The sequence below is a fragment of the Lynx canadensis genome, chromosome A2 (genome assembly GCF_007474595.2).
Source record: "Lynx canadensis isolate LIC74 chromosome A2, mLynCan4.pri.v2, whole genome shotgun sequence".
Taxonomy (NCBI): domain Eukaryota; kingdom Metazoa; phylum Chordata; class Mammalia; order Carnivora; family Felidae; genus Lynx; species Lynx canadensis.
Window position 1 is genome coordinate 50,113,832 of NC_044304.2, and position 24,745 is coordinate 50,138,576.

The 24,745-nt window shown below is 51.7% G+C and overlaps 1 protein-coding gene across 5 annotated transcripts in view; it reads right to left on the bottom strand.

Annotated features, from left to right (window-relative positions):
• Nucleotides 1–1,823: 1,823 nt before the first annotated feature.
• Nucleotides 1,824–24,745, bottom strand: part of SSUH2 (ssu-2 homolog) — a 28,238-nt gene continuing 5,316 nt past the window's right edge. Inside the window, exons 1-12 of one of the 5 annotated variants that reach the window (XM_030307296.1) lie at nucleotides 21,970–22,549; nucleotides 19,057–19,155; nucleotides 18,596–18,677; nucleotides 16,878–17,007; nucleotides 15,561–15,621; nucleotides 14,361–14,485; nucleotides 12,788–12,850; nucleotides 11,008–11,093; nucleotides 9,798–9,890; nucleotides 9,151–9,256; nucleotides 6,981–7,088; nucleotides 1,824–2,483 (exon numbers count right to left, since the gene is read on the bottom strand). In XM_030307296.1, the coding sequence (XP_030163156.1) occupies nucleotides 2,337–2,483; nucleotides 6,981–7,088; nucleotides 9,151–9,256; nucleotides 9,798–9,890; nucleotides 11,008–11,093; nucleotides 12,788–12,850; nucleotides 14,361–14,485; nucleotides 15,561–15,621; nucleotides 16,878–17,007; nucleotides 18,596–18,677; nucleotides 19,057–19,155; nucleotides 21,970–22,003 (1,134 nt within the window). In that variant the 5' untranslated portion in view covers nucleotides 22,004–22,549 and the 3' untranslated portion in view covers nucleotides 1,824–2,336. Of the gene's footprint in view, nucleotides 2,484–6,980; nucleotides 7,089–9,150; nucleotides 9,257–9,797; nucleotides 9,891–11,007; nucleotides 11,094–12,787; nucleotides 12,851–14,360; nucleotides 14,486–15,560; nucleotides 15,622–16,877; nucleotides 17,011–18,217; nucleotides 18,678–19,056; nucleotides 19,156–21,969; nucleotides 22,550–24,745 lie in introns of those variants that run through there. The other 4 variants (XM_030307295.1, XM_030307297.1, XM_030307300.1 and 1 more) reach the window with 4 other exon arrangements.

Below are 24,745 nucleotides of genomic sequence, written 5' to 3' on the forward strand. Positions count from 1 at the left end.
ATTGAATGCACAAACTGAACTATTGCAGAGGAATGAGAAGAAAGTAATATTTTAATGCACGTTATGTGAATTTGTGGACGCTCAGGCAAGACTGCACGAGGAGCAGTAATGGGGTCGTCAGGGAATTACTCCTTTGGACTTCAGGGTAATAAGAGATCCAGAAGCAACTTCAAACAAGACATGCAGGAAAATCAAAGAACAGAGCCGAACGCTAAATAAGAATTACCACTGCATCAATCTCAGCCACTGCTGAGATTTTGTGTAACCAGGTTCTCTGTGAATGTCAGTGGGGTATCTGCAAGTTGTGTAAGATGTGATACAGGCTTTGTCATACGGATTGCTAGACATCCTGCCTTCCTGGACTCCGTCTACCAAATGCCAACCGTGTCCCTTCCAATCACTGCAACAAACAAAGCCCGTGCCCTCCATTGGTACAAACTCCCCCAGAAGCATCCCCTCTGAGGCCCACAGAGGTAAGCTGGAGGAACCGCAGGGTTAGAGGTGATGGCCTCCCAGACTTGAGCGTGACAGAGCTACAGGAGGAAGAGGAGGAAGGGAGGCTTGTAATACTCTCCTGTAGTAGTCCGTCCACAGGGGCAGAATGCACCACCACCCAGGGGTGCACCTCATCCTGGCCTCAGCCTCCCCTATAGGCGGAGCCTGTGGCATTGGCGGGGGGCAGCTGGATCCAGGGGCCAAGTCTGAGCCGGGAAGGTTTGCCAGCTCAGGTGACTCAGGGTCTCCCAGCTCACGGCCCTTTGCTTCTGCATTTCCCCTTGTCTGCCAGGTGGTCCCAAGCGAGCAGGACACCCCTCCCAGGGCTGCGGCTCCCTGTTAGCAAGACCCCCACTGGTACGTAGTTCAGCCAGGCTTGGTGGGGAAGGGGCGACAGGAGTAACTGAACAGGACATAGCGAGTCCCGGGGGGTGGGGTGTAACAGGTGAAGGTGAAGTGCTCATCTGCATACCATCTGTCAGCAGTGCCCTGGGGAGGTGGTCTCAGACATCCCAAGCTTCTTCTAACCCGGCCTGTTATGTCCACATCCTCGCACACCGAGGTGGACAAGGGCTGCAGGCCAGCAGGGGCCTGGGGATCAAGAGGGCGCGGACTGACCCTCTCGGTGTGTAGCGATTCCCTTCTGGGTAGGGTGTGGGTGGAACAGTATGACAGGGGCCTCTGGTTACCCCCAACCAGCTGCACAGCGGCCTGCCTGGCCCCCAAAACAGCCTGGGCGTTCAGTCTTCAGAGCATCTTCCGTACCCACCCAGCCTTGCTGCACGTGACTGGGTTCACAGGACACCCTGCCACGTGAGCAGGTTCTAAGGTAGGCAGGTGATGTAAGAACCCACATATACCCCAAATCGCCCTCCAAAGCCGACCCTCGCATATGCACCGTGTCACCATCCAATACAGCAGCTTTGTCCCCTGGCCTGGAAACATCTCTAGTTTTTCAGTTGGGGTGTGTGTGCGGGGCGCCTACCCCTGGAGCTGCCACGTGGAGAGGAAGCCCAGGCTGCACGGAGAGGTCACATGTAGGTGTCCAGCTCATGGCCCCTCGCGGACGTCCCAGCCAACGGCCACCATCAGCAGCCAGACCCCTCGGTGAACCAGCTTTCAGATGATTTCAGTCCCCTGCTTTTGAGGCACCAGAGTGTTCAAATCTTCCCCGTGAGGCTTCAGACATCACAGAGCAGAGATAAACCATCTCCGCTGTGACGGTAGCTGAATTCCTAGCCCACAGAACGGGGTGTAAATGTTCTTCTCTTCTCTTTTTTTTTAAGTAGGCTTCACGCCCAGCGCAGAGCTTGAACTCACGACCTTGATGTCGAGACGTGAGCTGAGATCAAGAATTGGATGCTTCCGCAACTGAGCCGCCCAGGCACCCCTAAATTTTGTTCTTGATGCTTCGAGAGCACTCTTTGGTATGCATTAAGAGGCAGCCAATCTGTAGGAGACCTTTAAACATCTCAGTAACGCTCAGCTGGGCCAAAGGCACTGACAGTGGCACAAAAGAACTGAGGCAAGCAAGTCAAGGAAGAAGCAAAATCAAACTGCACGCTCGATCGGGGCGCTGGCTTCGAGACCAGAGGCGTGGCCCCGGCCATTTCAATGATGTGTTGTGAAGAAACGTGTGTAGGTTAAACGTGTGCTGGATTCCACCAGGCGAGCTCTGGGGAAGACTTGTGGCTTGACAGATGATAAGCCGAACTGTCTGAAAGGACACACCAGGGTTTATACAAGATGGTTCAATGGAGCCAGCGATGAGTGAGCTCGGGGACCTCGGCTGTGCTCCGTGGCAAACGAGACTGGCAGGCCGTGGAGACAGCTGTGCCCTGTCAGATGATGGTGCAGCCAAAGCAGTACCGGTCCGGGTAGTCCACCACATGTACCCTGTGGTCAGTGCCATAGAGGTAGTAGACATATGTCTGTCCCCGGTACCAGTAATGGACTTCCGTGACGGGGATCAGCTCAATGGTCTGGCGCTGGGGAAACAACGGGCCGAGAAAAACTTCAGTGTTCGAGTCACTTGCCTGCTCAAGAATCTTCAGTAGCTCCCTACTACTCTGTGGGATGAAGTTTATGCTCTGGAGTTGGCGTTTTGGCTCCCATATGCCTTTCTAGATGTACCTCATACTACACTCCTTCAAACACACTGAGCTCTGGCCCAAACCGACTTCTCAGCTTTAGCCACTATCTGATTCTATGTTTCAGAAAGTGGGGGGGGGGGGGGGGGAGGAGGGAGTCATCCCCAGGGACGTCCCAGGGTGTATGGAAAGCCACCAGCCAAACAGGACATCTTCCAGAAGCATTAATTTTTAGATGGGGAGGAAGGGCAGAGAAAGGTGAAAGAGAAAGTCATTTTAAACATTTTTGTATTAAAACAACCATGGAGGGGTGCCTGGGTGACTCAGTCGGTTCCACGGTCAACTCTTGATGTCCATTCAAGTCATGACCTCCCAGTTTGTGAGTTTGAGCCCCATGTCAGGCTCTGTGCTGGCATCGCAGAGCCTGCTTAGGATTCTCTCTCCATCTTTCTCTGCCCCTCCCCCATGCTCTGTAAATAAATAAGTTTAATTTAAAAAAACAACCATGGAGATGTTAGGGAGTCCATGACACAATCTGAACTAAAATATAAGGTTAAACGTTGACACCAAAGAAATTCCAAAGTCTGCTAGTCTGCTTCAGGCTATTTTCATAGGACCCTCCCTCTCCCATCATGGTTTTGCTCTGACCTCCCTTTGAAAGCGGTCCTTCTCAAACACCCCCCCTCCCTTTACAAACAGGGAAACTGAGGCCCATGGGCTCACGGAATTTCAGGTTGGGAACATCATCCAGGTCAAGGTCCGTGTGGGTAGTGCTCTACACTCCTCCCAGCACGTGGCCTGTACCTGAGAGCCTGGGGCACTCACTTCCCCCAGCAGAGCGGTCCTGAAGTGTCCCATTCTCTGGCCCCTCTGCTGAGCAGTTACTCTACAACCTTCCAGAATTGCAGGGCCCTGCATAGAACGTGAGAGACCACCTTGGGAGAGAACACGGGCGTCCAGCTGAAACATCCACCCCCACTAGCGCTAGGTGCTGCTGTGTTGGGACAGCTCCATACAGGGGACACAGCAAAGTCACTCCTCATCACTCAAGCTAAGCTTCCTTGGGGATGTACACTGCAGGCCAGGCTCTGTGTCAAAACCCCAACGTTCTCCAGCACAAGCTGCTTCTTTGTCCCAGACTCACATCTTGGGGGATCCCAAACCCAGAGGGAAGTGGTGTGGATGGCCCAGGGTTAGACCTTCCTCCTTCAGGATGTTCCATTCTTTGGGAACAGCTCCAGCTCTCTCACTGTAGGTGAAGGTCCAGAGGCCTTCAGGGAAGGAGAAACAGGCCAGGGAGAGGGGCTGTGAAAAAAAGGACCCCTGTTCCACTGGAGGGGTGGCTGAAGGGCAGTGTGATATTGCGGCAGGAAGAGGGGACTCAGAGTCAAGGAGCGCATCTTCCATGAAGTTTTCTGTGCCATCTTAACTTCCTTTCTCTAGGAAATGGGGGTGAGAGCTCCTATGCCACAGGGTTGTTGAGATAACCGAATGAGATCCAGAGACTTCCCGGAAGCCAGAAAGTTGTCTCTGAGTGGTAGTTTTGGAAATAAAAGGTAGAAGACCCCTCTTTGACGTTTTGGTATGGAGGACACAAAATGAGAACCAACAGGCAAGAGGAGGTGGGAACCCATATCACTGCTCCAAATGCCTGGGCAGTATGGTCAGGGCCGCTCTCATTTCCAGGCTTTTCTACCAGAACCAAATGGAGAGCAACACCAATACCACCCTCTCCTGCCTCCCTTGGCTTCTGATGCAAAAGGTCTTCAGGTTTGAGGCTACTGATTGGTTAAGACATCAGCTGCCATCAGGTGGCTACCTTGTAATCAGCCACGGATCTGTTGACACGCCTTGGTCATGCCCCCAGGATGAGCAGATTCCAAGTCTGAGAGCAAGAGTGGGGCACGGGGTACAGTGTCATGAGGGGTGTGTCCTCGGGCTGACTCCACTCGCTAACTTCTCAAACCTGAACAAACTATCCTCGGACACCTTTGTCTCCAGATGCAGGACCAAAGGACAATTCGAGGAAGGGATTCACAAGAGCCCTTTTCTCTCAGTGCTAATCCCTTTTAACACGACACACCCGTCTGCCCCTGGCTTACATTTCCCTGCTCCGGGACTGGTTCACAGAGGGCTTGTGTTGCCCAAGACAAGACTACGCTCTAGGGGAAGGCCGCAGGAGACCCAGGCCTGCCACCAACATCCTGTGTGATCTCGGGCAGGTCACTTCCCCTCTTCAGGCCTCAGTTTCCCCAGCTGTCAAAATTAAGGGCCCAGAAAGGATTCAAATTATCAGTCTCAGAAATAAAAGAATCTCAGGATAATCACGAGTGTCACAAGCTGACAGGCCCATTCCTAGAGTAGACACCTCAATCCTGGGGGCTCTCCATGTGACCTACACCGTGAATATGAGCTCCACAAGAGCAAAGTCCCACAGAGACGATGTTCTGGGTCTTCCATGAACAAGGTTCTTGTCCCACCCATGCTCCTGCAAATCTGCCTCTTCTCTGCTGCTCACAGCCCATTGTCCTTCCTCAGAGCCCTGTCCTTGAGTTACGGAGCCCATGTCTCACAGAGAATGCACAAAGTGCCTGCGAAGCTGTGCCCGATGTTTGGACGGTGCTAAACAGCAAGAGGCCAGTTCCCTCGTCTCCAGGCACAGAGTTGCTGAGGTGTAACGAGCGCACAGAGGTCCCCTGGGACAGGGTGGTGGCTGGGCCCTCACCACACCTCACCCTTGTGTGACCCCTGCCCCTCCTATGCTGGCCCCCCTAGTCCTTTACAGGTTCCTCCTGGGAGCCCTTCCTTGACAAATGTCCTGCACACAAGCTGTCGTCTTGAAGCTGCTTCTGCAGAGCCCAACCTAAGGCAGGGTCCAACCCAGCTCATTTGAAAGATGAGGACACCAAGGCCTTCAGGAGGGGAGAGCGTGGCTCAGAGCCACGTGTATGTGCCAGAGATGACAAGCAGGTCCCATCCCTGCAGTGTCTGGCCCCAGATCCCCCTTCGCTGATAGCCCCGTAAACCTGCACTGGCTTTCAAAGAGCCGCTGGTGTGCCTTAAGTGCAGTGAGTAATAACATTTGACTTGGAGCTAGGAAGTGGGTTCTACTCCTGGGTTCTTGCACTAAGAAGCTGTGTGATTTTAGGTAAATTGCTTCCACTCTCTGAGCTTCCTTTGATTTAGTGGAAAACTCGTGGGTTCAGGCTAGACTAAGGGGTAGCTGACATCACCCCACAGGCCAAAGCCAGCCCATCAGCCCATATGGTATTCCTAGCATTTTTAAAGATTTGTTCTCAATCTTGAAAAGTTGGAAGGTTTTCTATAAAAGTCTGGCTTTCAGAGGGTCCAAAATCTCTGCCCCTGTGCCTGCACAAAGATGAGTCGTGGCTGGCTCCTTTGGAGAAGACGGCTCTCTCACTCATGTTACCACCCGGCCGTGGCAGGTCTCTGAGTTTGAGGTGCCCCCAATCCAGCTCCGAGATGGGATTCATTACTGTTTAATTAAATGCATCCTTCTCTCCCCTGCAAACAGGGGAGATGTGCAGAAAGGGAAGGGGAGATACTCAGTGCAGAGGGACCAGAAGGAAAAGGGACATTTTGAGCGGCAGTTTCCAAGCACTTAAAGCAAACCCTCTGAAGGAGTGTTAACGTCTCTTTTTCACTGGTGAGAAACCAGACTTCGAGGAGGAGGAAGTAGCTGGCCCAGGAGAATGTCAGGACACAGAAGAACCTGGATCTAAGCCTATTAGACTCAGAGAGCTCAGCCCTGGCCATTCCGGGGCCAAACCCCCATCTCCTCCAGGGACCCCCATCAAGCAGCTGGCTGCAGGGACCATTCAAAGCTGCAAGAGGCAACATCGCCACCTAGTGGCCATTCCAACACAGCAGGAAAGCAACCTAACCCTGGGGCCCTCCACCGCTCCCCAAGGGAAGCGGGAGAAGACAGGCCTTGGATTTAGAAAGTGCCCTGAAGGGCAGAACTCTAGGTGCCAGACTTGCGTAAGCCCTGAATCCTGAACTTCCCCACCTGCCCCTCTCTGAAGATTCTAACCCACGAGGTTAAAATCAAGATCTTGCTGCCACACTCCTGCTTGAGACCCTACAATAGCTTCCAGTTGCTCTCAAGATAAGAATCCTAATCTTACACAATTTCCAGTGGTCCCACCTTCTGTGGAGGCCCCACAGTGCTCTGCTCTCTTCCCTCCAGCCACACGAGTCTCAGGCCAGTCTCCAGTACTGACCCCCTTCCTAAACTGGGGCTCCTGTCCTCCACCCTTCCCCTAACTGACGCCTTCCCGCCCTTGTCTGGAAGGGCCCCCCCCCCCAGCAGGAGCCCCAGCCTGGCCCCAGAAGCCTGGCCTCCCCACAGCCCCCGACCCCTACCCCACTCACCTGCTGCAGGACTCGGGCCCGGGGGGACAGGGCAGCGCTGTGCTCCGCAATGCCCCTCTGGGAGGCCAGAGAGATCTCCCGCAGCGGGAAATCCACAATGGGGTACACCTGCGGGAGAGACACAGCCGACCTGCTGCCCTGACCCAGGGTGAGAGCACCTGGAGCCTTACAGCTCTGATTCACACGGGGTAGAAAGCAATTCCAGACAGGGAAGGGCCCCCGAGGCCAAGAAGTGAGTGGGTGGGAATTGTTGAACCTCCAGGTGCCCCTGACCTCCTGGGGAATTCCAACCAAGAAAGCGGGGCTGTGGGACAGACAGCAATCCTTCTCCTGCAGCCCACACTCACCCAGAACACCTTTGCTGCTGACTAGGGCTTGGGGTGGGGCTTCCTGAAGGGTCATGCCTGAACTGAGCCCATAGGAAGTCAGATTGGGGCGAAGAAAGGCGGGTGAGGAATACTATGCCACCATAAACAAGAAGGAAACCTTGCCGTGGGAGACAACATCGATGGACGTCGCGGGCATTATGCTAAATGAGATCAATCATTCAGAGAGAGACAAATACCATATGATCTCATTTATACGTGGAATCTAAAAAACAAACTCCTAGATAGAGAACAGACTGGTGGTTGCCGGGGCGGGGGAAGGTGAGATGGGAGAAGGTGGTAAAAAGGTACAAACTTAGGTATAAAATAAGTAAGTCCTGAGGATGTAACATGGTGACGATAGTTAATAATACTGTGTTGTATATTTGAAAGCCGCTAAAGCACTAGATCTTAAAAGTGCTAATCGTGAGAAAATAAAAACTGTAACTGTGGTGAGAGATGTTAACTAGACATTGTGATGATCACTTCACCATACATACAAATATTGAATCACTGTGTTATACAGCTGAAACGAATATGATGTATGTCACTTGTGCCTCAACTTTTAAAAATCCGTACTACAGGGGCACCTGGGTGGCTCAGTCGGTTGGGCATCCGACTTCAGCTCAGGTCATGGACTCGCAGTTCGTGGGTTCGAGCCCCGCATCAGGCTCCGTGCTGACGGCTCGGAGCCTGGACCCTGCTTCAGATTCTGTGTCTCCCCCTCTCTCTGCCCCTTCCCTGCTCATGCTCTGTGTCTCTCTGTCTCTCAATAATAAATAAATGTTAAAAAAAATAAATAAAAAATAATCCATACTATAAAGTGAAAGAAGCCAATCTGAAAAGGCTACTTACTATGAATGAAAGAGAGAGAGAGAGAGAGAGAGAGAGAGAGAGAAGAGAAAAAGGCTGAGCACCTGGTCTCTCTCAGAGAAAACAGGATGACCCTGCTCAGATATCCCATAAAGGCCAAGTTCCCTGCCAAGACCTACAGCAGAGGTTGGCAAATCTGTTTTGCAAACGGCCACACAGTAAATATTTTAGGCTTTGTAGGCCATAGGGCCTCTGTCTCAGCTACTCAATTCTGCCCTTGCAGCACGAAAGCAGCCACAGACAATAAGTAAACAGACAGGCATGGCTGTGTTTCAATAAAACTTTATTTATAAAAGCAAGGCCAGGGCCAGATTTTGCCAACCCCTGTCCTACCGGACTCTCCCTGATTTGGTTGCTGACACCTCTCACGTCTTAGCTGCTTGCTCTGCCCGACTCAAGTCCCTCCTATCCCACTGCCCTCTGCTGCTCCCTCTGCTGGACCCCTTGGCTCGAGTCCACATGGTCCACTCCCCCACCACACCGTTCTGGTCTTTGCCCAGGGTCACTTCCCGGCCACCAGCTGAAACCACACCCCTCCATGTCTCTTTTCCCTGCCTGCATATTTTCAGTGGCCCTTACAACCATCTGACATTGGGGTGGAATACTATTATCTTCTCCCTCACCGGACTATTAGAGATCTACAAGGGTGAGCATTTTGTTCCACGGTATCCCCGGGGCCTAGAATAGTGCCTAGTATGGGCAGAGGGTCTCAAGGCTTGTGTGAGGGTGTGGGGGGAGGAGGAGGAAACGCAGGGTCGAGCATGTGAAATTCAGGAGAGAACTGGCCCCACAGGCCCCAGCAGTCACTCTCCTGCTTGGCAGCAAGCACCATCGTCACCCAGCCCGTCTTTGTCTTTCCGAGTGAACGCAGCACACACAGGAGGGGAGGGCAAACCCAGCTGCCATGCGACGGTCTTCGAATCCCTCCTTACCGCAGTGTTTTCGTCCTTAAAGAGGCTTTCTCCTTTGGCTTTGGCAAGGAGCTCCCTGGGACAATTCAGCCGGTGCTCAGATACAAACTCAAACAGGCTGTTTTTCCTGGAAGTGTAGAGGATAGGTTTGGAATCGGACAGGCGTGGGCTGGAGGGCTTGCATGACTACCGGTGGGGCCTTGGGAAAGTTCTTTAGCCTCTTTGAGTCTCAGCATCCTCATCTGTACAGTGGGAAACTGAAGTACTGACAGTTCTGTTCTATTACCTCATTCTGTCCTTGCCTGTGAAGCCCTTAGCATGGCGCCCAACAAGGGAAACCCATAGCGCATGAGGAGCCTTCCCTGACATGGGAACTTAAGACACAGGGACTCTAGTCCCAGAAGGGAAGGCCCAGGCACTGAGTGGCTGCTGCACTAGAAACTGGCAACGTCAGAATTTGAACTCGGGTCTGTCCATTGTGGAGCATGCCAGCATCCAGCCACCCACCCTGCCTCTCCCCAGGGACCTCCCCCTCCCAAGTGGCCTAAAGCCCTTTTCTCCCAGCGCAGAACCCTGCGTTGTGAAAGCCCCAACCAAGTGGAGTTTCTCTGCAGAAACCAGTCCAGGCCATGTCCCCTGGCCTCCCCCATGGGGCCACAGCCACATACCACATGATGACCAGCTGGATGAAGTGCAACAGTCTCTTCTCCCCCTTGCAGGTGGCACAGGTCTTGCTTCCCCTCCCTGAGCACGTGCTGCACCTGAGAGGGGCACATGGTCGGCACCACTCACGTAAGTCACGGGGTCCTGGCGGCTTCCAGCACGCCCACCCCCAAATCCTTCCTCATAGAGGTGGACTAAGGTGAACACCACTGGCTTCCACTCCCCACCATCTAGACCTCCTGCTTCTGGTGGCAGTGCCCCAGTTTCCCTTTGGAGACCACCCTTTCCCCACCCAGCCCACATGGATTGTGGGCTTTCCCCCACCCCTTCTATGACTAGCTTCGGACCTGGGCGTGGCCAGTCAGTTCAGTCCATCTCTATGTCCACAGTGGCTGACACAGATATGAGCACATGACCCAGTTGAGTGCAATGAGATCTGCCCTGTAACTGTTTCTGAAACTATCAGGAGAGGGATATCCCTATCTACTGAGGCTACTACGCTTGGAGCTGTTGGCTGTCCCCTCTTTTACCACAAGAGACAGCTTGCCTGAGAATGAAGTCAACACAAAGACACGCCAGGTGAGGGACTGAGAGTCCTGGTGACATTGCTTAAGCACCTGGATCCAGCTGTACCTGAAGCCATCCCAGAAATATAATCCTGGACTTTTCTTTCACAAGGGCAGGGTTTTTTGTTAAGCTCGTTTGAATTAGGATTCTTTCACATGTAAATAAAAGAAACCTGAGCGAACAGAGATGGAACTCTGTTGATTGTTCAGTCAATCAAGCAACCTCCCTTGACTCCTGCACTCAGGCCCTGCAGTGAGTTATAAATAAGAATTTGCCTAGGCCCCGATCCTCAGAGAGTTAAGGATATCTGGTTCGAGTGGTTTCCTGTATTCATTTCCCCACCATGTGGGCGGGAAGAAGTCTGCCCTCCTAAAACCCTCCCTCCCTTCCTCTCTGCAGCACTTCATTCTTTACATCTCTACCCACAGACTGCTGGACGAGTTCTAGTCTCTTCTTGAAGTATCAAGCCTGGAGGAAGGCTCACCCACTCCACAAATATTTACTGAGCACCTACTACACACACAGCTCTGGGGCACAGGGGCGACAAGACAGGGTACGCGACTGCCCTCCAGAAGGGCAGACAATGAAAAGCAAGAGAGCTGGTAAGGGAGCGCTCTTCACCTCGGTGCCTGGGAGACCCACTCATACCTCCGCCTGCCAGACCCCGAGCACATCTGACATCTCCGGGACTGCTTGGCTTTGCGCTTGGCTCCACTGCAGGAGGGACACCTCACCTGCGGACACACCACGGCCTCAGCCCCTGCTGGCCTCCCAGGGAAGGGGGCAAAGGGCATCCTGAGACCTGGTTCAAATCCCAACCCGGTGATCTTGAACAAGCCGCTTGTCTCCCTGGGCCTCAGCCCCTTCATCTGTAAGATGGAAGGGGAACACTGTACCTTTGGGCCCCACCAGCTGTTGCCTTCAAAGATGCTACAGCCTTACATCTGTGTGTCTCCTGAGACATCATCCTCTCCTGCTCCTCTCTGATTCCCATGACTCCTGAGACTCTGCCCTGACCAAACAGCCATGGCCAGAGGGACTGGGAAGAGGGGCGGGCTGGCTGAGGAGTCTGGAGTTGGGAATGGGGAGCTCAGTCTTGGAGAGGCCCCCAGGCTTCGTTCCCACAGTTGGCTCACAAAGGCCTCTGGAGACATTCCAGGGAAGAGGGAAGGGAAGAAGGGGAGCAGGGGTGGAGGGAGGAACACAAAAGATCACAGGGAGGGGCTCCACGAAGTCTGCAAGGGGGTGCATGGCAGGAGCAAGGGCACAGGAGACAGAGACGGGTGGGAGGGCATAGGCGGGCCCCACAGGTGGCCTGTGAGTAGGCAGAGGAAGGCACACAGCAGGTGGAAGGTGGGCATCCAGACGGTGGAAGGCAGGTGGGCAGAGGGAAGGATGGAGGAAGGCATGGCTTAACGTGGCGAGTGGTCAATATGTGTCCAAAAGATCAGGAGCAAATGGGGAGAGCTGAGGACACATAAGGGGCATGACCTGACTCCCAGTGTGGTGAGCAGCCCCGAAGGCTGATGGCACCAGAGCCTGGCAGTGTGCTTACGGACCTGTACTAGGTTGACCAGTATCTCCCTCACCACCACCCCCCAAAATTTATAGCTACCAGAACCTCCGAATGTGCCTTTATTTGGAAATAGTCTTTGAAGATAGAATTAGTCCAGATGAGGTCATGCTGGACGAGGGTGGGGCCTAAATCTAGCGCCTGGTGTCCTCACATTCTGAGGGAGCCCCAGGACACACGCGGAGAATGGAGTGGTGCACCTACCGGCCAGGGTGCACTGGACTGGGGGGCAGCTGCCAGTAGCTGGAAATGTGGCTCAGGGCCTCCAGAAAGAACCAACCCCATGGATACCTTGACTTTGGATTTCCAGCCTCCAGAAATGTGAGAGAATAAAAATCGGTTGTCTTAGCCCCCCCACCCCCAGTTTGTGGTAATGTATCATGCTCTCTAGGACACGAACACAAGGCCCCCATCTATATTTTGCCTCTAGAAGCTCCCATGAATGTCACTTTTTCAGACTCATCTCCCCATCCTGCAAGTGCTGGTCGCTTGTCGGTCTCACCCAAAGACAGAGGGTTCCCAGTGGGAAGGCCCACCTCTTACGGGGTCCTCTTACAGGGCCCAGCACAAAGCGTGTACTCAGTCTCAACAAATGTTTGTAAATGAATGAGAAAAAAGGAAAAGAATTGAAATCATAAACCATAAACCACTGCAGTGAACAAAGGCCTGTAGCAGACACCCAATCCAACTTACCCATTTTGCAGGTGAGCAAATGGAGGCCCAGAAAGGGAGGACAACTTGCCTCAGGTCGCACTGTTAGTGGGGGAGCCCCATATCCGGGGCAGAGCCCTCTGTCCCTGCGTGGTGCCTCCTCCCACATCATCACTTACTCACCAGAGGCCACACAGGACTCACCATGCCGGCCCCGTGGCAGCCGCTGCATTTGTAACGCCCGCGCCCATGGCATTTGTGGCATTCCTGAAAGTGAAAACCTCTCCTGGGCTCCAGTTTCCCAAGCCCCAGCACCTCCTGATTTCACCTGCCCCACACCCACTCCACGATGTCACCAGCCCAAACAGAGGTGCAGCCAGTAAGGCCCAGCGAGGGAAGGTAGCCATTCTCACTTGATGAGGATTGAATCCTTATCAAAGGGCCTTGAATGCCAAGCCAAGGAGGTCATGTTACCATTTCCTCAGAGCCCCAGCCCAGTCTGTTCTCTGAACTCCGTGCTCCCAGGCTACACCACAAAGGCCGACATCCTTGGCCCACTGGGTAGCTGAGAGGTCTTTTGGAACAGAAGCCATAAAAATTGTACAGCATTTCTGTGCAAGGCAAAGAGCTGGCTATTGGAATTTAATCACCAAATCAAAATAGCTTTTCCACTCCTGAGAAAAGAATGGAACCTCCTCCTGACCTCTCAAAGTCCTGGTCATCACGTGACACTATGAAAACTCATAGGTTACGTGCTTGAATCAAGTTCTAAGGTGAAAATAAGGCAGGTAAAGAGATGAGAACAGAATAGGAAATATCACGTGTGTGGTTTTGTAATATGTTACAAAATATGTTACAATGTTGGCCTCATTGCAGGTCTCAATTACATTTTCATAGGACAGGACGGAAGTCCAATTCTGTCCCTTTAATGACTCTGCTGAAAATCCAAACAGTTTGAACTTTATTTTGTATCAGTTTCATTCAGCACTTCAGCCGTTTACTGTTTACCGGTCGGGCAAAAATAAAAACACACTGAGGGTCTAGGAATGTGAATGTTCACTGTTTAAAGCTGGTGACAGGTTAGTAAATGGAATCATCCTTTCACTATGTGACTATTCTCTAATCTGCATGAATTAAAAAAATGTTTTAATGTTTACTTATTTTTGAGAGAGAGAGAGAGAGTGAGCAGGGGAGGGGCAGAGAGAGAGAGGGACAGAGAATCCAAAGCAGGCTCTCTGATGACAGCAGCGAACCATGAGCTGATGACCCGAGCCGAAGTTGGCCTCACAACCCACAGAGCCACCCAGGCAGGTGCCCCTAATTTGTATGGAATTTTGGATGGGTCTATATTCCTTGCACTGGGTTTCCTTAGAATTAGCCCGATTAATAGCCAAGGAATGAACCACCAGTCTGCATTCTGGATTTTCTTTTCTTAAAAAATAAAGTTTAGGGGCACCTGGGTGGCTCAGTCGGTTAAGCGTCTGACTTCGGCTCAGGTCATGATCTCGTTGTCCGTGGGTTCGAGCCCCGCGTCGGGCTCTGTGCTGACAGCTCAGAGCCTGGAGCCTGTTTCAGATTCTGTGTCTCCCTCTTTCTCTGACCCTCCCTTGTTCATGCTCTCTCTCTGTCTCAAAAATAAATAAATGTTAAAAAAAAATTTTTTTTAATAAATAAATAAATAAAGTTTGAGGAAATACCCAGTGACTTCCTAAGATCAGCACTATGAAGTCTGAAACCAACTCAGAGAGAAGGGCAAAGATTCCAACAATCACTTTACCTTGACTAGTGACGAATGAGGGACTTGGAACTTCCTCGTGTCTTCCTGAAACATCGGGGGGACCTGGACCTTGATGTCCCAAAGCCTGGGAGAGGTCCCTCTCTGTGGCCCATCCACTGACTGGTCTGACACAGAAAGGGATCATTGTAAGGCCAGTGAACAGCTACAAGAACAAGCTTTCATTTATTTACCAAACAGTATGGAGCCTTCACCTGATGCCAGGCATTAGGCAAGATCCTGCGCTAAGGGCCCCCTCAGAGTCTGTGGTTAAGCACCCAAGCGTTGAAGTCGAACAGACCTGGTTTGACTCCTGACTCTTCTGCTTCCCAGCTGCGCAACTCCAGACAAGTTAATTTACCTCTCTGACCTGCAATTCTCTCATCTCCAAAATGGGGGGAATACATGGCACCTACCATATAGGATGGTAGTGAAATTAAACAGAAGGCATAGCAATGCTTAGCACAGGGGTGGCACATGATAGAGGGATCAAAAGCAAGAACTGTCATCACTGTGGTGACTATTCCCCACCTTCTTGTCCTTTCTCCTTCCCCTCCTCTATTCAAGGAGATAAGGCACAGCTACAATGATGATACAATGTAATAGGATATGGAAAGTGCTTGGGACAAGAGTTGCATAAAGCCTCTGCAAACTCAGAAGACTGACTCCTGTTGGATAAGGGGTCAGCAGGTGAAGAAATCCTGAAAGGCTTCGTAAAAGAGGTGACACAGGAGCTGAGTCTTAAAGGATGAACCAGTAGTCAGCAGAGAAGGAAGCGCTTAGGGCTTCCCAGAGAGAACCTTCAGCAGCTAGTGGGGTTCAGCAGCAGGCAGGATGGCACAGTGAATGGGGTCCTCAAGACTCAGGGAGGCACTAGGGATGGCCTAGAAGGCAAGCGGAAACCCAACCACACAGGCTGCCTTTGTGATCTAGCCCCGTGTGGTGGCACCAGTGTGTGGCCAAAGGCAAACCCTAGACTTTTTCAGTCCCTTCTGCAAACCACTTCCAGACAGGAAGGATTTATTTCCCAAGTTCCACACTGGAAAGTCTGGATAAAAGCCCACCCTCTCATTTTACAGAGGATGGGGAAACCAGGGCTCCAAGCAAAAGAGCATCTCACTCAGGGTTAGTGGATAAGACATATCCTGATATTTTCCACCAGCCCCTGCCATATCTGTTCCCAAGTAAACTGATTTCACTTACTAGTAAAGGGTTGAAATGTCCATTCACTTATCCTGGATTCACTAAAAGTCTCTAGTCGATACTATAGAGAAAAAAAAACCAGCATGTTCACAGTCACGCCCTTTAGGAAGACAGCATTGTGAAAAAAGACGAAGCTTTCCACCTGCCGAGGCTCCCCGGGAAATTGAAAGGCCCCACACCCAGCACCACAGGCTGCTTTGAACAGCTGGCAAAGATGATTTCTGCTCCAGATGCCCCTGGACACCTGCAGGGAGGTCAGTCAGTCCCAGGAAATCTCCCCCAATGGGCTCACAGGCTGATTTCAGCTCCCATTTCTTTACACCCAGAAATGCTCTATAAGGCAAGCTGTGGGACAGCAATTGCCCTTTAACAGATGGAGGCCAGTCGAATCTGCTGCCTCAAACGTCCCCTTTGGAGGAATTTTTCTGCCTGATGTCAAGGTCCTCCCTCTTGATCTCATCCACAAAATCACAAAACAAGAAGGGATCTTGGACATCACCTGGCTCCTCCTTTGACACTGGAGAAAACAGAGGCTCAGAGAGGTCAGTTGCCTTGACCAAGATCACACAGCTACACAGGGGCCTCTTCCCCTAGGCTCCTGCTCTAACCACTCCCTGTGAGGCTTCTATGCTTTCTGTGTGATGGTGCACTCACCAGAGGATGGCTGTGCCAGTGGCACTAGAAAATGTGAACTTAAAAGCTGTTCCTTGGCCCTGTCGATGCAGAAGGGGACATAAGTGCCCACTGTGGTCTCAGTAACAGACATAAGATTTCCTTGGAGCTTCAGGCCCAGGGGTCATGAATAAATGATTCCTTGGCACAGATGTGACTGGCGGGATCAAGGGGAGTAGATGGGCCTTTCTTGGCCCACCTCTCCCGGAAGCGGGTTACTCATGTATTTAAAGACACGGACTTTGGCGACGGCGAACCCAATTTACATCCTAGCTCTGTCACTTCTAGCTGTAAATTTGGGGCAAGTAACTTTACCTCTCTAAACTTCAATTCCTCCCCTTTAACTGGTGACAGTAAGATCTACTGTGCAGGGCAGTTGTGGGACTTCATAAGACATACGTGTAATGTGCCACCCATGATGCTGAACACAGTTGAGCTTTGCAGTGAAGACTGGTAATAAGGACTCCTTGTGTCATCATTCACAACTACAGACTAGAGGAGTGGCAAAAGGCACTTCATTGTCACCGCTATTCACATGCACTGACCCCCCCAAGACTCCTTTCTCCTGTTCGACCTCACACGAGCCACCCCCCGCCCCAAAGCCTAAAGCCCTCCCAGGCGACCGCCAGGCCCAGGCCCCCTTACCCTGCACAACGTCTGCTGCTTCAGCTCCTGGATGATGAGGTCACCAGCAGCTGTGCTGCCATAGCAGCATTTGGAGCTCACAAAGCTGAGGAGGGCTTCGCGGGCCACTTCCTCTGTCACCAAGGGGACTCTGCTGGGGACAGAGCACAGAAGCAGGGTCTCTGGAAAGGGCCTGCAGGCTCATCAGGGCCAGCCAGCTCCCTCTTGATGCAGATGGAAATGGAGGTCAGGAGAAGGGAAGGGCCAGGCCGTGGGCCATGGTAGTGGTGAGGCACTCGGGGGTCCATCTGGGGAAGGAACCTCTGGCAGAGGGAACTGTGTGAACAGATGCCCACGGCGGGAGCAAGGCAGTTCTTTCTAGAGGACAGGACAGCAACACTGCTGTGGCTGAAGTGCAGGGCTCAGGAGAAGAGCTTAGAGAATCTTAGCATGCACACACACACACACACACACACACACACACACTTAAAGATGTACTTAAAGACGAATCACGCCATTTTACAGATGAGGAAAACTGAGGTCTGGAGACGATGTCACACAGCTAGGAGGAGGCAAAGTTAGGCCAGACCACGTTCCCATGTTCCTATCCTTGGGGACCTTGCCCCCTCAGCTAGAGGAGCTATGAGCAGTGTTCATGAGAAAGCCCCTGCCAAGAACTACCAGGCCGTGGTGCCCACAGGGACCCACCATGAGCCTGCTGGGCCAGCGCAGCAGTGGGTGGGAAGGAAGACAACAAATGGCCCCTTCCTTGCCCTTGTCTCTGGATGCCTCCCTCTCCTCCTAGAAAGCTCTTCCCTGAGGCCCAGCTGCCATGCCCCCTCCTAGCAAAGCCCTCCCCCACCAAGACCTCCAGGAAGCAGAAGTCCCCTCCTTCTTCCTCCCTCATATCTTCATTTACTTCTCCACAGCAGCCTGACTCCAAACAGTAAGCCCCTCTCATGCACAGCGATGTCTCCAGCATCTCTGGTCTGGTGCACAGAGGGGCCTGCGCACATGCAGGAGGTGTGGGGCCCAGAATGGCCAAGAGCACTCCATTGAGGAAGTGGGGTCTGCCCTGGGCATGGAAGGTGGGCGGCCAGGGAGGGGAAGGGGAGGCACTCTAGGCAGCAGTGTGGCCAGGAGCACCCAGGAGATTCCTTGAAGGCAGGATACAGCCACCCAGCCAAGTGGCCAGACCCAGAAAGCAGGGGGTTCCACCTTCTCTCTGCACAAAGCTGGCTGGAAAGCCAGAGCTCTGTCCAGAGTCCTGGGTCCAGGGAGTCAGCAAACTCCTTCTGCAAAGGACTAGAGACTAAATAGTTTAGGCTTCATGGACCATAGAGTCTGCCTCAATCACTCACCTGTGCTGTTGTAGAACAAAAGCAGCCAAGGACAGTATGTGAATAAATGGCATGGCTCTGCTCCAATAAGACTTGATTTACAAAAGCAAGCAGCGGCTGGATTTGGCCCAGGGAGCTGCAGTTCCCAACCCCTGGTCGACACTGTGCTTCTCGACCGCAGCTTGATAGCCAAACAGCCTGAAGAGCTTGCTTGGTAAAGTACACATTCCTGGCCTCTGTCCCTGGAGGATCTGATCCAGTAGGTCTGGGATCCTGATGCACTGTCAGGGTTGAGATCTGTAGACCCTAAAATCCGTGAGGAGGGCTCTTGGCACAGTGGGGGTGGGGGTGATGTGAGGGTCACTGCACATGATCCTGTGTGATGGCACCACAGCTCACCTGTGCTCCAGGAACGAGGACCAGCACCTTTGCTCCAGGGGTCTCCCTGGAGCCTCCAAAGGTGGGAACATTATCTGCTGTCCTGGAGGAGAGGGGAGGAGTCAGGGGCTCCACAGCCTAGCTCAAAGGCACAGGTATTTGCAGGGTGAAGGAAGAATAGAATGGTTGAAAGGGAGGTTGAATGAGACAAAGGGAAATGCTAATGTATCTAATGCAAGAAGAGTGGTTCTCAAACCAGCATGATTCCAGTCTTAAATACCTGTGGATATGGTCATGGAATGTTCGTGGACACAGGGCTGATGTCCCTATGTGCTCCTTGTCCCTCCCAATGGTGATAAGAGGCTTCCCAGGGCCCCAGGGGAAAGGGGCGGTATCCCGGCGCTGGCCTGTTCCAGATAGGTCTCCGCAACCAGCATAAGCCCCAGGAAGAGGCTGTAGGAACCAAGACCCGACAGACTTACCACCACTTTGAAAAAGCCAGTCATAGCTGGGCAGTCTCTCCAGGAGTTCAGCTGGCGGCGCCAAAGGACTCTCGGCCTCAAAACTGAGGTCCACCACACCTGTGGAAGGAAGGCAGTCCTGAGCTTCTGGGAGGAGGGGAGTCAGTGGTGACTTCACTGGAAGCTGACAAGCCAGGGTGGGCGTGTTACAAAAAGGCTGACAGTTTAACTAAGCCAATCTCACTCTGGCACCATGGGACACACAACACATCTGTAGGGCAGGTGGGGATGGGGTGGGGGTGTGATAGTAGCAGCAATAATAATAATGATGAGAAAAACTTTCAGAATGGCAGCTCCTGTTTGCTGGGTACCTACTCTGTGCCAGTCCCCCATGACAGATGATCATATAGAAACATGATCATATTCCACGACCCTAGGAGACAGGTACTGAATTAGAGATGGCCACACTTCTTTGTTGCTTCTGTCTTCAAGTGGTGTATCTGTTATCTCCTCCCCCTGAACCTTCACAGGCTTGAGGCTGCTTCAAGCAAGGGAACATGGGGGAAACATGAAGAGACCACAGCTTCTACTTCTTGTCTCTTGGAGTACTCCTCTCGGAGCACTCCCTCTCGGAGCACTCCCTTTTGGAGCACTCCCTCTTGGAGCACCTCCTCTCAGAGCACTCTCTTGGGGTACTCCTTCTTGGGGCACTCCCTCTTGGAGCACTCTCTCTTGGAGCACTCCCTCAGAGCAGTCCCTCTTGGAGCACTCCCTCTTGGAGCACTCCCTCTCGGAGCACTCCCCCTTGGAGCACTCTCTTGGAGCACTCCCTCTTGGAGCACTCTCTTGGAGCACTCCCTCCTGGAGCACTGTCTTGGAGCATTCCCTCTTGGAGCACTCTCTTGGAGCATCCCTCTTGGAGCACTCCCTCATGAGCCCTGAACTTCCATGTATATATCAGCTACCGTCCTGGGGAGACCACATGGACTACAGGCAGACTATAAGCCCACACGCAGAGGGGCCCAGTGGAGCCCAGCCTGCCAGCCACTCCACCATCCTACCGAGCCACCAGGCATCCGAGCAAAGCCATCACAGACCCGCCAGGCCAGACCAGCTTCCCGCTGAATACCACTGAGTGACCCTGTCATGGATTGCATGTCCCCCCAAATTCATATGTTGAAACCCTGAATGGTATTACAAGGTAGGGCCTTTGGGAAGTGATTAGGTTGAGATGAGGTCATGTGGTGGGATTAGTGCCCTGCCAGGAAAAGACAGAGCCCAGAGGCCAAGGATCTTTCTTTCTCTCCCCAGTGAGCATGCAGTGAGAAGGTGGCTGTTTACAAGCCAGAAGTGGACTCTCACCAGACACCGGGTCTAAGGGTGCCTTGGTCTTAGAATTCCCAGCTTCCAGAACTAGAGAAATACATATTGTTTAAGCCAGGAAGTCTATGGTGTTTTGTCACAGCAGCCTAAACTGACCCTAATGGATGATACAAGGAGGAGATGAATAAGCCAGCTGACTCTGCCCAAATTCCTGACCCACAAAATCATGAACTATAATAACATCGTTGTTGTTTTAAGGCGCTGGGGTGTAGACTTGTTTTCTGTGCAGCTTCCTCTAACGGGCAGTGGAGTCATGGTGGGGTCCAGAGCCGACAGCCAAGAAAGAATTCTTGGGATGTCTTCGGTGCAAAAAGGTGATTTTATTAAAGCATGGGGACAGGACCCGTGGGCAGGAAGAGCTGCCCCGGGATGATGAGGAGAGACTGATCACATACTTGGGAGTTGGGAAAGGTAAAGTCAAAGGGGAATTTCGAAAAGAATTTTCACATGCCAAAGAAGACTCACAGGGTGTGGGAGGTCTAACTACCTCCAGGCCAAGGTTGTTTTCCCCGCTAGCAAAGCATCAACACCAAGACAGTAGGGAGTTCCTAGAGAAATGCCATACTCTGCCTGCCTCAAGTACTCATCAATGGGCTGCAGATTATCAGGAAATTCAATTTTACCTGCCATTTCCTTCTGCCTTTTTTTCCCACAACAGTTTCCTTCTGCCTTTTTTTCCCACATCAGGCAATCTGTGCTCTGGGATTCCCCACAAACCTCACAAAACTTTCCGAGAGCTACACCATGGTCTGAGGCTCCTTCCTTCCCTCCTTCTCTCCTCTCACAGGGGTCCAACCTGCGGTTAGCCTGCAGACGGTCCCTGCCCACACCTGCTCTCTCCTCTCCTCTTTTCCTTCCACATACGTTTCCCAGGGACCTCGGACACATCTGCCATCTTAGTATTTGCTTCTTGAGTGACCCAAACCGACACAGAATATTATCCATTACTCCCAATGAGGAAATGGACTTAGAAAGGCTGTGGCTCGCCTCAGATCACACAGCCAGTGAGTGATGCAGCTGGATTCAAACGAAGGCTCGTTGCTCTCCAAAGCCCACATCCTTCCCACCTACTTCCCATGAGGCGACCCCTGTGGAAGAATCACTCACTACATATCTGCTTTTAAAACCTCACCTTATACACCTGAAACTAATATAACACTGTATGTTAATTGCATTTCAATTCTCAAAATTTAAATTTAAATTTATTTTGAGGTGGGGGCTGAGAGGCAGAGAGAATCCCAAGCAGGCTCCACACTGTCGGCACAGAGCCCGATGCGGGGCTCAGTCTTAGAAACCGTGAGATATGACCTGAGCTGAGATCAAGAGTCTGACACTTAACCACCTGAGCCACGCAGGTGCCCCAATTTAAATTTAAGTAAACTAAAAAAAAAAAAAAACCAAACACCTCAGCTTGATCTGCCAGGCTATGGCAGAGACACACATAGTCCTGAGACTGTACGGAAGAAAGCATAATATAAGCACTGACTCCAAGAAATGCTAGACAACTCAGAAAGCACCTCCCCATACCTGTTGCTACACCCACTCTCTCACCTGGAGATACAGAAGGCAGGACTTCTAACTCCATTTGACATGAGGAGTCTGAGGCTCAGAGAGGTTACTCCAGTATTCGTAGGATACACAGCAGTGAAACCAGAGCAGGATAAACGCTCCTTGCTCCAGCTCCAGCACACCTGGCCACCCCTCAAACCTATTCCCTGAAGCTCTCATGCTGGCGGACAAGAACCACTCAGCTCTGTCTTTCCAGTGGCCAATTTGATTACGGGAAGTTGACTTTAAAAGGGTAAGTTGATAAGTGGTCTGTGGAAAGAAATTCGCTCTGCATGAAGTCACTGAACACACTCAGGTCAACAGCTGATCTGTTTTACCCCCTAGATCCCTCCTTTTTTTTTTTTTTTTTCAGCTCTTGAAAGCCTAATAGCTCTTTCCCTCTACAAAAATAAAAATAATATGTCCTGTCCTTTCAAGTTTAATAAAAACAGAGTCCAGAAGAAGAAACAGATCTTGTAAATTCGAGCAGCAGAGGCTATTTGGAAGTGGGCTGAGAACAATGGAGGGAGGAGGGGTGTCATTAAGACAAATGAAGCATCTCATTCTACCACTCCCCTCAGAGTACGTCTCAGCCCTCTGACAATAAGAAATGCATATGTATCTGTAAGGTTTCTCCTTGCCGGAAATTTACAAAGGAAGCTGAGAAAGGAGAGTGTTTCCAGATACGGAGAGTGTCTTTCTGAGCAAGAAAGCTAAACTTTGTAAGCAAATGATTCTGCACAGAAACCAGTGAGAGACCTTGGACAGTTGTGGGTGTGACGCAAGGAGACACCATCCCAGGCCTGCACAATGGTGTATGCCAACGTGTCTGAAATCCCCAACATGATAATTCATCAGGAACTATTATATTCATACCTTGGTTCTCAGTATTTGCTCCTACTAAGTTTATTAGCATTTTAAGCTATTTTCGCCACCAGGGATCTGCAAATATTTTCTGCAAATAGCTGGGGAGTAAATACTGTAGATTTTGTGGGCCATACGGCCTGTTTCAATTACTCAACTCGGGCGAAAGCAGCCATAGATAATGCACAATTGAGTAAGCATGGCTTTGTTCCAATAAAACTTTACAAAAACAGGCAGCGGGTCAGACTTGGCCCTTGAGCTGCCCTTGACACTCACCTGTGTGGGTACGTTTGAGGGGGTCAGAAAGAAGGAGGCTGGAATTTCAACCTGTCTGGCATCAGGGCCCATGCATGTCATTGCAGCTCCTGTGAGCCCAGTTGTCAGAATTAAGGGTGAAGGTCAGGGTTGGACTGTAGCCAAGAGTGTCTGGAGTCAGAATTGGTGGTTGGACACCTGGGCTCTGATATGTCTGAGTCATGCACTACATGACTCTGTGCCAGCCACCCATCCTTGCAGAAATCAACGCCCCCCCCACCCCCGGCTGTGAACCAGGGCAGACAATATTAGTGCCCATCTAATGAGACAGTGTGCACACAGCTCATGGCCCCGAGCCTGGCATTTAATAAATGCTTCATCAATGCCTTGGACCTGAGGAGGGCGAGTCTTCCTCTTTCTTTGTGCTCCTTTAAGCCAGGGGACAAGAGGTGAAAATGTCGAGCACAGAAAGAAAGGCAAGACCTTCATAGCTCTCTCCCCGGGGAAGGCCCCCCGCCCACCCGGAAGTCTGGGGTCTGCTGGGGCATCCATACTCTCCAGTGCTAGAAGACAGAAAAATGCCATATGGCTGCTATGTCCAGCTGGAAACCAAACAAAGAGGCAGGAAGAGGGGAAGAATGAGAGGTGGGAAACTCACAGCTCCATCCATCAACCAGGAGCCACCCTGACCTCTCAGGGCAGTAGTAATTCGTCAGAGCTAAATTAATCTCACCATTATGTTATGTACAAAAATAAAGGACTCCGGCTGACCTACAGGCAGATGTGTCATTTCCTGTGCAGATCTCAACGGGCACAACAGGAACGTGGACGTCACAGGTCATTGTGTGACGCCCAGCGTGGGGCACTTCGAAGGGGGTCCCCAGCCGTGTCACTGTTTCCATGGGGTCAGAGTCGAGTTCCAGCGCAGCCACCCCACCCTAATACATGCATTGTGTCCCGTGGCTCACAAAGGGATGGTGCGGGCATGATCTCTTTTGCATTTCATGACAACCACTGTTTTCCCTGCTTCATAGAAAACCGAGGTGAGACTCAAAAATGTGATTATGGGGCAACGAGCTCACACACTCATAGCAGAGCCAGAAATAAAGAGTACTTAAAACTGAGATCCTGGGATGCCTGGGTGGCTCAGTCAATTAAGCCTCCGACCTCGGCTCAGGTCCTGATCTCACAGTTTGTGAGTTTGAGCCCCGTGTCAGGCTCTGTGCTGACAGCTCAGGGCCTGGAGCCCGCTTCGGATCCTGGGTCTCCCTCTCTCTCTGACCCTTCTCCGCTCATTCTCTTTCTCTCTCTCAAAAATAAACAACCATTGGGGTACCTGGGTGGCTCAATCAGTTAAGTGTCTGACTTCAGCTCAGGTCATGATCTCACAGTTTGTGAGTTCGAGCCCCGTGTCAGGCTCTGTGCTGACAGCTCAGGGCCTGGAGCCTGCTTCGGATTCTGTGTCTCCTTCTCTCTGCCCCTCCCCCACTCACACTCTATCTCTGAAAAATAAATAAATGTTAAAAAAATTAAAAACAAAAACTTAGAGTCTAATGCTAAGCCAATGTCCTTTCCACCTAGCTGAACACCCTATTGCTCTGTGCAAATGCCATCAAGTGGTTGCTGAGAAAGCTTTACAAAGCATCTCTAAGGTAGTGCT